General features: G+C 30.2%; 1 protein-coding gene across 1 annotated transcript in view; it reads left to right on the top strand.

Annotated features, from left to right (window-relative positions):
• efna4 (ephrin A4) overlaps positions 1-11,505 on the top strand; it is a 101,931-nt gene extending 90,426 nt beyond the window's left edge. The window contains exons 4-5 of the mRNA XM_087286967.1: positions 6,472-6,498; positions 8,988-11,505. Coding sequence (XP_087143093.1) covers positions 6,472-6,498; positions 8,988-9,085 — 125 coding nt within the window. The 3' untranslated portion in view covers positions 9,086-11,505. The remainder of the gene's footprint in view (positions 1-6,471; positions 6,499-8,987) is intronic.
• Positions 11,506-15,215: the final 3,710 nt, after the last annotated feature.

Below are 15,215 nucleotides of genomic sequence, written 5' to 3'. Positions count from 1 at the left end.
ATTCATACAACAATTTATTGTTTTTCCCTTTTTAAAAATATACTCTACATAAAGACCTTACAAATATACTTTGCACAATATAAATAAAACAGATTTTTATATGAATTTCAGCAAATAAACACAGTTAATGTGTTTATTCCTTTATTAAGACTTTTATTGTAATGCTTACTTTCACAGTTTCATTTAGGGAAACTGCTGAGGTCAATAAGTTATATTTCTGAACTTTAATAATAAATCTACTGTATATAAAATGCTGCGCTTCCCACCACCAGTCGCAATGACTTCTGGAACTTCTAGAGCTACTTTGATGCTCAAGTCTGCATGCATGCGTCCTTGATATCAAGAACACATCAGGGAAGTTTTATGCATCCTCCGTTCTTGTGTTCTTTAGTATTGGAATTAAACTTTTGTAACTGATGATGACGTTACACGAGAACATGAGGACGCAAGATCGCTAAAGAACACATATTGAAAACCAGCCACGATTTAGATTTTAGGCTACTGTCCGTTAGTTCTGTCTTTTAGATGAGATGTTAAACCGAGGTCTTGACTCTCTGTAGTTTTTAAAAATCCCATGGCACTTCCTGTAAAAAGTATGTAACCCTGGTGTCCTGACCAAATTCACTCCACCGGCCCTTACCGATCATGACCTCCCAATCATCCCATCCACCGAACTGGCTCTATCAATCTCTCTTCACTCTACCAATAGCTAGTGTGTGGTGAGCACATTGGCGCCTTTGTCCTGCGGGTGCCGTCGCATCAAACAAGTGGATGCTGCACACTAGTGATGGTGTGGAGAGACCGCTTCATTATAGTGAAGCACTTTGGGTGCATGGACATACTTGATAAATGCACTATATAAATATACATTACTTACTTACTTGCACACTGATTTGTAGCAAAACACCATATTTAAGCATTCTTTTTCCCCGACAGTCGAAGGCAACTATGCTGAATCAGGCGAACTCTTTCCAATAGGACCCAAAGGAAAGGCAATGTGTGAAACACACCAAACAAACTAGCCTGATAGATGCTCAACAGTGGCCTAGTGCTGCCCAACAGCCGACCATTGGCTTGGTGTTTTCCTGAATTCATGTGAGCAAAAGCTGAGCAGGTCTTTCAGAAGCAATGGAGCATCAGTTAGCAGTTTGCATTAAGTTTTGTTTAATAGATTTTTGGTGAAAAACTAGATTTCCCATGATGCTGTGTGTACATTTCACCAATCATTATCACTGTGATTAAAGTGCACAAATATAGACCCTTAGCTTCACTCATTCCTTTAAAACACAGCAAAGTACACCAAGTAGCTCACATTTTTATTTCCATGTTCTATTCATTCTGATTACCTGCTTGATGCTTACACACTAATGCTTGGACAGAACTTTAGCATCACTTTTTAGTATACAGAATACCCCTTTAGCTTTTACTTCATTGTTTTAGCTAGAAACCATTGTCGATATGCAGACTTTGAGCATGGTAATTTCATTATGTCAGCTTAGATTATGAAATAGCATTGGCTTATTGTTATTTTATAGTTGTTTTTAGAATTATTTTACAAATATATTTTTGTAATAAATACCAATGAATGTACATTATGGTGGCCGTACATTACATGTTTTATATAAGTGGTTATATTTGGAGAAGTGTTTTGGGGTGGGGGGGGTATATGAGATTTTGTTGCATGAAAGACTATGAATGGCAGATTAACCCACTACTTCTCTCAAATATGGTAGGAAATACAATGTAAAAGAAATGTAGAGACATAATTGATGATCGACAAAACGGTGACACATCTAAACAGGCAAACTGGGACACAGCAACATTCTTTGCAACTAGTATTTTTTATTTATGTACTACTTTTTTGATTCTGGGTTTCGAATGTTGTGGTTCTTCTCGTAGCTGGTTGGTTTGGTTTATAGCTTAAGCTGTAACAAAGACTTTTTGAAATAACCTTATGGGAAAAATAAATGGTTAAAATACTTCCGGAAAGAACGCTGCTGTAAAAGTGGGCAGACACTAATGCACTCTTTATAATGGACATGATAAATATTACTGTATAGTCTATATAACGTTATGTGCATGTTGCGCTAATAAAACAATTGCATCATAAACTACAACACTGATGGATATTTTAAAGTGCTTTCCCTCATTTCAACACAAATGATTCAGTAAACTGCTTGTGACATTAGAAGTAAAAAGGGGGAACGATTACATTTTAAAGTGCTGTGTGGAAAAAGCAAGGGACAGATGTGAGTGATTTGGATAAAGAAAAAGCAAAACCACGAATAGACAAAAATACAGATTACAGAAAGATACGGAGTGTAGAAACAACATTTACCACAGATATTCTTGTTAAACCAATAAAATATAAAAGAATACAAAGCTTTAACTTACTTTGTTTACTAATAAAAATACAATATGATGGAAAACATTCACCTGCATTTATAGATGTAGTTTATTTGTAGTCTAATCATGATTTATTTTTATTTATTTATTTAATTATTTTGACTGGAAGTTCCCTGCAGCAGAATTTCCATCCATAATTTAAAACGCAGTAGACCGATTCAGATGAAGATGGACAATCTGTGATAGATTGTGCTGTTTTTGTAGTGTAACAGTGAAATGGTTCCCCAGAACAGCAGCAGGATCCCCGAAATCTGTTGGTGTGTTGCAGTTAAATTCTTCCCCTCCAAATGAATCATAAAAAACGATTTACGCTCTCTAAAGCTGAATTTTGAGCGATCAAAATCACAAACCAGCCCAATTTTCGGGGCGCCTTAAGGAAGCAGCGTTTGGGGAAATGTCTCTGGACTGCCCTCGTCTTTCATCCCATTCACTTCCTCAGGGCTGCTTGTCAAAACATTAATTCTGCTGTTGTTTTTTTCCTCCTCTCCCTCATTCAGCGTCTTACTCAGTCCTTCTCTCTCCCGCTGTGAAAAGCCATTTCAGTCAGTTCTACTTTCTCTCTAATTGATCCCTGTCTTTTTCTCCTCTTTTTAACTCACTCGCTCCTGCTGTGCGCACACCATTTCCTTTTCCAGTTTCTGTCCATTTCTCCATCCTTTTAATTGTTTTAAAACCTTAAAATCTGTCCGCTTTTTCCTTTTGCCCACCTCAGCGGATGCCTCGTCCTCCCCCTTTTATTCACCTCTCTCGGCTTGTTAGTTTTGTCATTCAGCAGAGCGTTTTTCCAAAGTGCAAAGAAAAAAACTATTTCAGTGTGGTTTTTCCCTGCAGTGCGCAATCTTTCGAAAAAAATATATATTTAAGCGAAAAAAATCTTGTTGCGGCTTTTTTTTTTTTTTTTGGAAAGTCGGTTCGTTTTTTTCGTTAAGTCAGAGCAAAAAATGTGTAAAATAGCAGAAATGAGAGAAGCTTTGGTCTTTTTCTCCCTCTTGTCTTGTTCGTCTCTCATGTCCTCTTCCAGTCGTTCTCTGCATCAGATCATGGCTGCCATGTTTTATGCAAGTAAAGCGCAACTGCAGCCATTTTGTGCTCAAAAATAAATACTGCCATTTTGTTGTTGCAAACATTTAAATATATTTTAAAAAGAAGAAGATTTTATTTTGTTTTATTTATTTATTTATTTATTTTTTTGGTCTAAATTTTATTTTTCAAGAATACATTTCTCATTTTTTTTCTTCTGTTTAAACATCAGGTGCTTGTTCTGTTGAAAAACAAGAGCATAAAATGTTTTTGTCACAATACCTTATGTTTTTTAAGTTAATTATTTAGTAAAGGAAATATTCATTCTACACTGAAAAAATTATGTCTGCAAAGTTGTAGCAAATAATGTATGTGTTAAATTTAAACAAACTAACTAATTTGAGTATTGTTCAACTTAAATTGTTTGTTTAAATTCAGCCCACATAAATTGTTTACAACCACTTAACTCAAAAGAGTAAATCCAAGGAATCATTTATGAACAATTTTTTTTTGGTGTAGTTTTATTACGTGCCTGTTTTTATGTTTGGATTGTTTAACTATGGTTGAACTTATCGTTTTCTTTTCAAATTAATGATTATTTTGTATTTAACATAAGTTTGCTTGTTTTATTTTTACATTTAAAGATTTTGCTTAGTCTTGCAAAATCACTGTTCAGTTTTTTATCATGGTTTTTAAACTGATGTTAATCAAATTTATAGATTCTTCTTAAACTCCAGCAAGTTTTATCCTTGCACCTTTAGGAATTTGTAATTTAAACTAGTTTAGTACTCAATTTACAAGCTCATTTAGTACTCATTTATTTGTGGAAAGATACATCTGGACAAAGTGCAATTAAAAATGACACACGTTTGTGATTAATTCAAATTTTGAGTTGTTATTCATGAATGCATTTTTAAATACATTACCTAAGGTTTGATTCTGTTTTGTTTTTCCCTGTTTCTTTCTTTCTTTTTTATTTATTTATTTATTTTTTTAGTTAATGTTTAAAAATAATTATGCAAAAATTTTTATAGATGCAACTCCTAACTACACGTGAATATTTTTCCATGATATTTAAATAGATTTTCCAGTAATCCTGTTTCAGGGATTAAAATTAAGAAAGGAGAAAACAATTACACTACCGAAAGTCAAACGTTTGGGGTCAGTAGGATTTTTAAATGTCTTAAAATAAGCTTCTCCTGCTCACCAAGTCTGCATTTATTTGATCAAAAATACAGTAATTGTAAAATTATGAAATGTTTTTTTTTTTTTTTTACAATTTTCAGTCTTCAGTCTCGTGATCCTTCAGAAATCTCTCTAATATTATTATTATAGTAATAGTAATAAAAGCAAAAATGACTGAAGTAATAATTTCATTTAAAAATTATACAATAAGAAAGCAGTTATTTTAAATTGTAATAAATATGTAATATATATGTAATATATAATTAATAATCACAAGGAACAGAACACAGACAGAGGAGCAAAAGAGAGATTTTGTAACATTGTAAAACAATTATATGTTTGACTGTAAAAAAAAAAAATGAATTATTTAAAAACTTTACTTACAATTTACTGTGCTTTGATTTTGGTTTGTGGTTGTTCATTCACAAGGCAGTGTTTTTCAACCTGCAGCCCTTTTCTGTCATTTCTTAGTGATTTAATTTGACAAAAAGGCAGTGCTTTTTCTCAAAGGAAGGTCATGGTGTTAATGATGGGTTAAACTAACTTGAACTAACGTGTGCTCGCTAATTTTTTTTTACGATAAGCCAATTAGTCTGTGGACAATTGACATGACATGATTTTCCTAAATATTTTATAATTATTCCACACTCATTTTTGTAAGAGCACATGAAGTGGAATAAGTGTACTTAAAAATACTTTCAATAATCTAAAAGTATTATAAAAGTATAAAGGAAAAAAATAAAACAAAAATCTAAATATTAAACCGTGTACAGACATGGAATCTTCTGTTACATGAAATCAAAATGAACAGACTTTTTAAGAAGATTTTAAGATTTTACTCTACAAAAGTAAAATGTGAAAGATTTTTTCTTGCTTTTTAAAGTATTGCTGAATAATTAATTGTTAAAAAGACAAAATTATACCTAATTTGAACCTGCTCTTCTTCCAGTATTCCCATTATTTTGTATATGTAAAATAGCATGTTTAATTAAAACAGTACCTTGTTTGCAAATTTAAACATAGCATTTTAGAAAAATTGTAATAAAATATATACACATTTAAAAAGGGGTTATTAATAAATCAATTGGGGAAGTATGTCAATAAATGTAACTTCATTTAGTTCCCAATCGACTTCATGAAATCGTCTTAAAGGTTGTGATAGTGTGAGAGCTTCACTGTTTTAATCTTTCTGGCACAGTTTAACCCAACACATTTCTCCGCTTGTATGGTCTACTACAGTACTATCTGCATTATTTCTGGATCTCTCCGTCTCTCCATTCATCTTTTCTCTGTTGTTTGTCAGTCTGAGCTCCTGTTGAGAGAACCACACTCAGACACAAATTCTTTCTTTCTTTCTTTCCCCCATCTGACCTTCTTTCAAACTCTCTGTTCTCCCTCTGCTTTTCTCACACTCTTCTTTTCTCTTCCTTGTCTTCTCCCGTGTTTCGCTCCATCACTCCATCTTTGTTGGCTTTTGTTGCCCTTCTCTGTTCAGTCTTGTATCTCTTGCTCTTATTTCCCACCCTCTAAATCTTTCCTTTTTTTTTGTCTCTTGAAGAATCTTTCATCTCCTTCCACCTTCATTTTTTTTCCTTCTCCGCCATCTTTCTGTGCTCGACCTTTAAGAGAATTTGCATTGAGGATGTATTTTGGGTTTGCGCAGCCGTTAGTAATTTTTCAGTGTGTTTCTGCCTGAGTAATGGTGAAGAGCTCTCTGTGTACGTTTCTCTCCCCATTTGTTCTCACGAATGATGCTCCAAGTTTGTAGTTCTTTTCAAAAATAAAATAGTAGATGGAGAAAAAATAAAGCTTGCATTTCACATCTCTCTCTCTCTTTCTCCCTCTCTTTATATCCTGTAGCAACAGCTGGATCATCTAGACAAGAAGGTAGGTGTTTACTGCCATACACTTCCCTTAATTCAACATTATGCATTTTTTAAATCTGTATATTGTTGAAATCAGTATTATTAGCCCCCCTGAATTATTACCCCCTGTTTTTCCCCCAATTTAACAGGGTGAATATTTTTTCAACACATTTCTAAACATTACAGTTTTAATAACTCATCTCAAATAACTGATTTATTTTATCTTTGCTATGATGACAGTAAATAATATTTAAATAGATGTTTTTCAAGACACTTCTATACAGCCTAAAGTGATATTTAAAGACTTAACTAGGTTAAATAGGTCAACTATGCAGGTTAGGATAATTAGGCAAGTTAATGTATAATGATGGTTTGTTCTGTAGACTATCGAATACAAATATAGCTTAAAGGGCCTAATAATGCTTTTATTCTAGCTGAAATGAAACAAATTTTCTCAAGAAGAAAAAAAATATTATTGGACATACTGTGAAAATGTCCTTGCTCTGTTAAACATTTGGGTGATAAAAACAGAAAAAAAAAGTTCAAAGTGGGCTAATAATTCTGACTTTAACTGTACATGTTATTAGTTCTTCTGTGAAATTTTAATACTTTTTAAAATATTTCCAAAATGCTATTTTATGGAGATTTAATAAATTAATTCTAATACCTATTTTTTTCTATTTTTGGTATCAATACAGTGCACAATAAAATTTTAACTCAATATTTCAGCTAAAAGTATGATGCAAAGGATTAACTAGGTTAATTGGGTAAACTAGGCAAATCATTAGGTTAGGTTTGTTCTGCATTTGGCCAGCTGAAAACTAAATAAAAACTTCTAAAAATATTGACCATAAATATGCTTTTTTAACAGCCAAACTAAGACTTATTGGAAATATTATTGAAAATATTGTGTATATAATATTTAATATATACTAATTAATTTTATTAATAACAATTTTATAAATATACAGTTGTAGTCAGAATTTCTAGCTCCCCTTTGAGGTTTTTTTTTTTTTTTTGTAATTATGTTTAAGGGAGCAAGGGAATTTTCACAGTATGTCTGATGATATTTTTTCAATTGGAGAAAGTCTTATTTGTTTTATTTCAGCTAGAATAAAAGCAGTTTTTAATTTTTAAAAAAACATTAATTTTAAGGTCAAAATTATTAGCCCCTTTAAGCTTTTTTTTTTTCAAAAGTCTACAGAACAAACCATCATTATACAATAACTTGCCTAATTACTCTATCGTGCCTAGTTAAGCTAATTAACCTAGTTAAGCTTTTAAATGTCTTAAAAAGTATCCATTAAAAATTCATGTACTGTCATCATGGCATGGTTATTAGAAATGAGTTATTAAAACTATTATGTTTAGAAATGTGTTGAAAAAATCTGCTCTCTGTTAAACAGAAATTAAGGAAAAAGTAAACAGGGGGTCTAATAATTCAGGGGGGCTAATAATTCTGACTTCAACTGTATAAACAGTACACTATTGGTCAAAAGTTTGGGGTCATATGGATTTTTAAATGTTTTAGAATAAGCGTATCCTGCTCACCAAAGCTGCACTTATTTCATAAAAATATAGTACAAATTGTAAAATTGTGAAATGTTTTTGCACTATAAAATCAGCAGTAGTTTATCATTTTAATTTAATTATATTTTTCCAGTGATTTTAATGTTGATATTTCAGCCACATTACTTCAGTCGTCAGAGTCACATGATCCTTCAGAAATCACTGTAATATTTATTATTATTATTATTATTATTATTAATAATAATAATAATGGTAGTAGTAATAAAAGCAATAATCATTTAATTTGAAGCTACATACAATAAGAAAGCAGTTTTTACATTTAACAAATGCCGGCTTGATGAACAGAATAATTTTCTTTCAAAAAACTTGAAATAAATAAAACTTACCCCAAACTTTTAATTGGTTGTGTGTGTGTATATACATATATAAAATACATATAAAATAGTAGCATCTAATTGTTATTAATGAAATTAAAGATGGTAATAAAACCTTTTGATATAAAAAAAGCTTTAAAATAGGTCATATGTGTTCTTTTTATGTATCTAATTTTACTTTATGTACATTATATTTATATAATTAAAAGTATATATTTTGTGTTGCTTTTATATAAAACATCCACATGGTTATTTGAAATAAATAGTCTACATTCAAAACACAAATACCCTTTATTTAATGAATAACTTTTTTTGGCAGTAACCATAGTAGGGTTGTTTCTATAAATAATTATGATATTATTATTATTTTAAAATGTGATGATTTGTGCATATATAATTTCGAATATTTTGTTTAATTGTATACAGAATTTGGGCTAGTAGACATAAAAACTGATTCCTGAATAATCTGAACAAATGAGATTACAAAAACTCAAATATATAATTGTGATATTATGTATCCCAACTCTGTGTGTGCGTGCGTGCATGCATGTGTGCGTGCGTGTGTGTTCATTATATTTATTTATTTTCTTTCTTTTTACTTTTCCAGCCACAGAAACACCATCACACAGCACCACTTTCCAAAATATGACCTTGACACAACTTTTTCTTCTCCTCATCCCCTTCTTATTGTCTTATTTTCTTTAACATTTCTTCTCAAAGCATAAAAGCTAAACACAGGTTGCAGCATACATTCTTCCATAATCATCTGCATCTGTTACAGTAAATGTTTGCGGGATCACAGACTCTCTCTCTCTCTCTAAGTTTCTCCTTTGCTCCATCATGTTTGTCCTCCTCTAATCTCCATTCGCCGCTGTCTGCTCTGATAAAAGTTCACTCTGTAACAGAGTGACACTAATCTACCTTCAAAGAGCTGATCTTACTGTTCCTTTGCTTTTTAATCCATCTGTCCTTAAGAGTCTGACATTTCTTCACAAGCCGTCTGCTTCCCTTCTGTGCTACTGTACAACAAACTGAGCCAAAGACCATGAGAAGCGCTTTTACTACTGAGAGAAAGAGCAGGAACACACGTCTGATCACTGACATGAGGATCGAAGGTGGAAAAATACAACTTTTCCTTTTTTTTTTTTTTGGACATATTTGCTTCATAAGAAGAAGAAACAACAAGTTGAAGCCAAATTCAGATCGCAGCAGTTGAACTTATTTTGCTGCATTGACTTTATGGAGGCTGGCAGAACTCTGGAAAAATCCTGGAGAACACACGGAAGAGAAAGAATTACTTCCTGTTTATTGTTTGTTTGTTCGTTTTTTTTTTTTTAACAAGCATCTCCAAGTGTGGACACTTCTGATTGGTTCTTAAAAGGATAGTTCACCCAATATATATTTATATACTGTCATTTACTTTTCCTGGTTAAAAACCTGAATGCGATTTTATTTATTAAAAGTGATTAGTTACTTTACTTTAAAAAGTCCAGTAAACATTATTAGCCACAATTTTTTATATAATTATGCAAATGTTTGGTTTACTTAACAAATTATAGGCAATGGATCTATTCATTTGTTTTTTTTTAAATAAAGTCAATGAACTGCTTTATACAGTGTGTTGAAAAAAGGTACTTTGAAGAACGTTGCAAACTGCTACTTACACTCAGAAACAAAAGTACGAGAGCTGTCACTGTGTGGTACCTTTTCAAATGCTACACATTTGTACCTAAAGGATCCATATTAGTACCTAAAAAGTACCTTTTAAAACTTTGGGTGCAAATATATGCTTTTGAGGTGCCAATATGGACCCTTCAAGAACAAATGTGTATCTTTTGGAAAGGTAGCACCCAATGACACCTGTCATACCTTTATTTCTGATAGTGACTAATTAAAATGACGTTGGTTGTTTGTTCAAATAACTTGTTTCAGACGTATGAGCTGAAACCACTAAATTCTTAAGGGTTTTTTGCAGACAACCAAATTGTTTATGTTAAATCCACATAAATCTGTCAAAATAATAATAGTTAATTCCTTTATGTTGTCCCAACACAAATTGATTGTGTTGATTTTACAGTGTATTCAAGATCCATGTTTAGAAGTATACTGAAATCCTGGATAACTATCAATATAAAAACATTTCTGAAGATCTAAAAATGTTTATCAATTCAATGCAAGTTCTTTTTTTTTATAGACATTAACGACTCAATTATTTTCCTATATGTATAGCTTCAATTGCTAATTCCAAATTAACTCTCAATGGCTACTAGTTTTCAACATTCTTCAAAATATCTTCTTTTGTGTTCAACAGATCAAATGAAACTCAAAGGTTTGAGGATGAGTAAATGATGAGTACATTTTTTGGGGTGAACTTAGCAATTTACTTTGGTGTAGAGTCGATTTGTTTATTAAGCACTTAATCAGGTTCAGAGAGCATGAGTTTCATCATCATGATTTTCCTTTTATTTGTTCGGTCTCATATTATTTTATGAGAAAGTAAATTACATGCAACAAAAGTGTTCGCTTTAACAATGAGAGAAGATGCAAAGTATTTCATGATTAATAATCATAAACAATCATATTGCTTTCAGTTAGTCTGAAATGATGCATTGAAAAAGGAGAAAAAAACGAAATGCTGAATATTTTGTAAGCATTTTATTATTTTTTATGACATTATTATACAATACTTTATTTAGCAGTAAAGTCAAAGAATATTGTTTAGATGCTTAACAGTATTGGTAAAGAGATAATAAGGAAAAAGCTCAGAACATGAATAAAAGTGGAAATGTTTTTATTTAAATTTTATTTGTTCATTTGTGAAAAAAAAGTTTGCTCTGTTCAGTTCTTACAATAATGATTTTGTCAAGTTTTTTAATCTGTTGGCCCTTTTTAAATTCTTTTTCTTAAGTTTCTGTTGTACTCTTTTATTTTTAGATTTTCAGATGCATATGATGATCGCCAAAACAGAACAATCAGGGTTTTGTTTTTTTAATACATACATGGTTTTTAGGAGTATAGTTTTTTCTTCTTCTTTTTTTCACATTTTTGTGAAGTGGTCAGCATCTTCTGTGAAGAAATATTTTGTTTTTCTAAAATGACCTGCAGAAATAAATTTTTAAGATGTATTGTCTGGTCTGTCTAGTTTCATGTGTTTGTTTTTAACTGTGAATCTATGACATAAAATTCACTGTCTGTATGTCACTTAACTGCTCATTTATACGCAACATTGTGTTGTGGAATCGCAGGATATGTGTTTGCGTGTGTGAGTATTTAAAATATCCTCTTCATTTACACTATTTACATGAACAAAGCATGAATGTCAAATTTAAAGAAAAATAATATTATGTGTGCTCTTATTTGTTCATGCAAAAATATTTAGAAATATTATTACATAATTTACATTACCCATTATGTACCTTTTCAATAACATAAATGGTTTTCATTTTATTTAAAACAGACATTATTTAAGAGGTAATTTTAAGGTGTTTGATTCAAATCACACAAAAAACTTTAGAAGTGTTGCCTCAACACAACAGAATGTAGGGATAACGGAAGTAAAAAGAGAATAGAAAATATTGTTATACAATTAAGTCTTGCAAAATGCAAAGGAGGGCTATTGGAGGGTTATTTATCTTTTTTAAATAGTAATTAAAATGGAATCAGTTTTTTAAATGCGGCATGTGATTGTCACTTTCTCCTCTAGATGGCGTCTATACCTCACTGTTTAACCCAATGTTTTAACCTAAGTGTGCCACACGCAGGAAGTCAATGAAATCTACTTAAAAATTATACATAAAATATATCCAGATAACCAGTTTCTCAAGAGAAATAAAGTTTAATTTTCTGAATTTTTTACAGAATATGCATTTGTTTTTCTATTGTATGTTAAATATTTCTGGTTTGATGTTCTTTTTCTTTTTTAATATACTGAGTGGTCATAGAATTTATATAAAGAAAAGAGATGCCATATTTTATGTAGATTAAAAGATATAGATAATATCCTGTTTATGTTAAATATTTTGATATTATTAGGCAAGTTTCAAATACAAGTGTAAATGGTCGGAGAGGAAGCCTAACATCTCCCATTTCAGGGCTGATTTAACAATTTATTTTGAAACTCTTAAAGGACTTTTAAGTCGTAAAGCAACCAGAACTATGATCCAAAAACTGTTGATTCTTATTACCCGTTCTTTATTTTTTTCTCTCTTTCATTCTTTCTTTTTGTTATTTTGCTTACAGGTGTTAATTATGAATATCTTATTTTGTAAGATTTGTTATGCATTTGATTGGAAATGTTCAGCAAATACAATATATAAAAATCTTGTGAACCTCCTACTAATTTATGACCACATGATTCTAGGGATACATAAAGAATAGCTACTTCAGTTTTTAAATTTTAGTGTTAGATTTAATACAGAGGTCGCAGAATACAAAACCAATAAACAGAAAAGAATACAATGCACACATTAATATAAATGAAAATTAACACAAATTGCACAAATCCTGAATAATCTACTTAAATTGACAGCGTATCTTTCTATTCTATGTTGAATTAAAAAAAAAGAAAGTGTGTGTGCCTTTTGCTTTTCACATAATATTGACTTTGAATATTCTTTCAGTCTGAGTTGTATAATTTGTTAATTAAAGTTTCTACACCCCTTCTAAAATATAGGCCTACTATTTCTGAGAGCGATGAAATAACTGATCTTGTTTAAAATAATATGCAGTGGTGGATCCTTTGTGTTAAGTTCCTTACTTTTCCGAAGTTTATACCAAATTTGAATAGCTTAACTCAACAAAATGTTTTATATGTAATATACTCAATACAATTTATTTCATAATCTGTTGTAAAATAAATAAATAAATAAATAAATAAAAAATGTAAACATCCTTTTCAAAAATCTCGCCAAAAAACATTTTCTTTGTCTGAAATAAAAAAAAAAGTACAATACATATGACTTAAAACTAATTTCAAACTAACTAAAAATAAATTAATAATAAGCAACATTAATGATCATTTGCAGAAATAATAAGCACTAAATTGATTGAAGAAAGTCTGACCTGTTTAGAGGTATGTGGATGGTGCTTTTTTTTAGCTAAATTCAAGAAAGAAAGTGAAAGCATGACTATATACAAAAACAAACATCTTTTGTATAAAAAAAGTGTTCTAAATTTTCTTCATTTGGTAAAATAATAATCATCACAACATAAGCTTTGCAAACATTAAACTTACCTATTATGTATTTTTGTATAAAACTTTTCAATAACATAAATAGTTTTCATTTTGTTTAAAACAGACATTATTAAAGAGGTAATTATAATGTATTTTAGTCAAATCACAAAAAAAGTTTTATAGCCCCAACACAAAAGAATGTAGGGATAACATAAAAGTGAAGGCATGACTATATACAAAAACATTTTTATATAAAGTGTGTTCTAAATTTTCTTCATTTGGCAAAAAGCAAAAAAATAAATAAATAAATCATAATATTTTTTTTTTTTTATTAGTTTAAGCCAGATTTACATGATTTTTTTTTCAGTGTCTATTCAAGCATTTAAAACTATTCAAACATTCTTTTAAGATGTTCATACAACATCACAACATTAGCCTGTGCAAACATTAAACCTTGGCTCTGGTTAACACTGGCTCTGTCACACTAGAAATTCTAAAATCAAAATTTATTAGCCTGTATAAAATCTAAATAGAAAACAAAATAAAAACGAAACTAAAACAAAACAGTTAATGAAACTAAACCAAATTTAAAAACAGAATTACAATTAAAACATCATTTACATATAAAAAAACAGTAATAACCTTGTTGTAGAACTATTTCATTTTAAATATCATCCCTCAAACCTTCATAAACCTTCACATGATTGAGAAAAACAAATGACATTAAATTTTTAGGTCATGTGAATTTAACATGTGTGAAGAAAATACATGTGAAGTTATGAAAAATTGTGAAAGCAATAATACATGTAGCAACTCAGAATGCATGCAGTAAATAGTGATTAATCAATTAAAAACTTTTTTGTGTGAAGTAAAAGTTTCAATTATTATTGATCCATGTCATTAAAATCCTGAAAAAGCATCAATATATCTAAAGATTTCTGAGTAGCCTGTATAAAATCATCCATAAATTCAAGTTCATTTATGTTCGATTAACTACTGAAGTATGTTCAAATTATTACATCTAATTGCTTTTAAATTAAGATAATTTTTATTGAACATAATTATTAACAATAGCAGACTATTGACTATTATATATAGTTGATGTAATTTTTTTTTTTAATAAACAGATTATGTCAACTCATTCAACTGTAAATGAATGAAATCTAAATTTATGCCAGAGATGATGTTGGCATGAGAAGGAAAAGTCTTGGAAATGTATGTTGAAGCAAATTTTGTTGAATAATTTGTCAGAAAGTCTTTTTTATTTTTAAAAGCAGAACAGCCAAAGCAGATGAATATCCATTTACAATGCAAATAAATGAAAATCCTGGATGGCTTACAAAACCAACTATCTACTGTGTTTAAAAGCATATGTGGTAAATGTTATATATATATATATATATATATATATATATATATATATATATATATATATATATATATATATATATATATATATATATATATATATATACACACACACACACACACACACACACACACACACACACACACACACACACACACACACACACACACACACACACATATAAAGGTTCTTGAGACAAAGAACTTTTTACAAACAAAAAAGGCTATTTGAGAGCTGTTTTCTGGAAGGTTCTAGAAGAATACCAAAATAGTTCTTTTATGACATCCCTTGGA

The sequence above is a fragment of the Danio rerio genome, chromosome 16, assembly GCF_052040795.2.
Source record: "Danio rerio strain M-AB ecotype USA chromosome 16, GRCz13ab, whole genome shotgun sequence".
Classification (NCBI taxonomy): domain Eukaryota; kingdom Metazoa; phylum Chordata; class Actinopteri; order Cypriniformes; family Danionidae; genus Danio; species Danio rerio.
The sequence above is the reverse complement of the archived record's forward strand: the minus strand, read 5'-3'. Positions and strand labels throughout refer to the sequence as shown.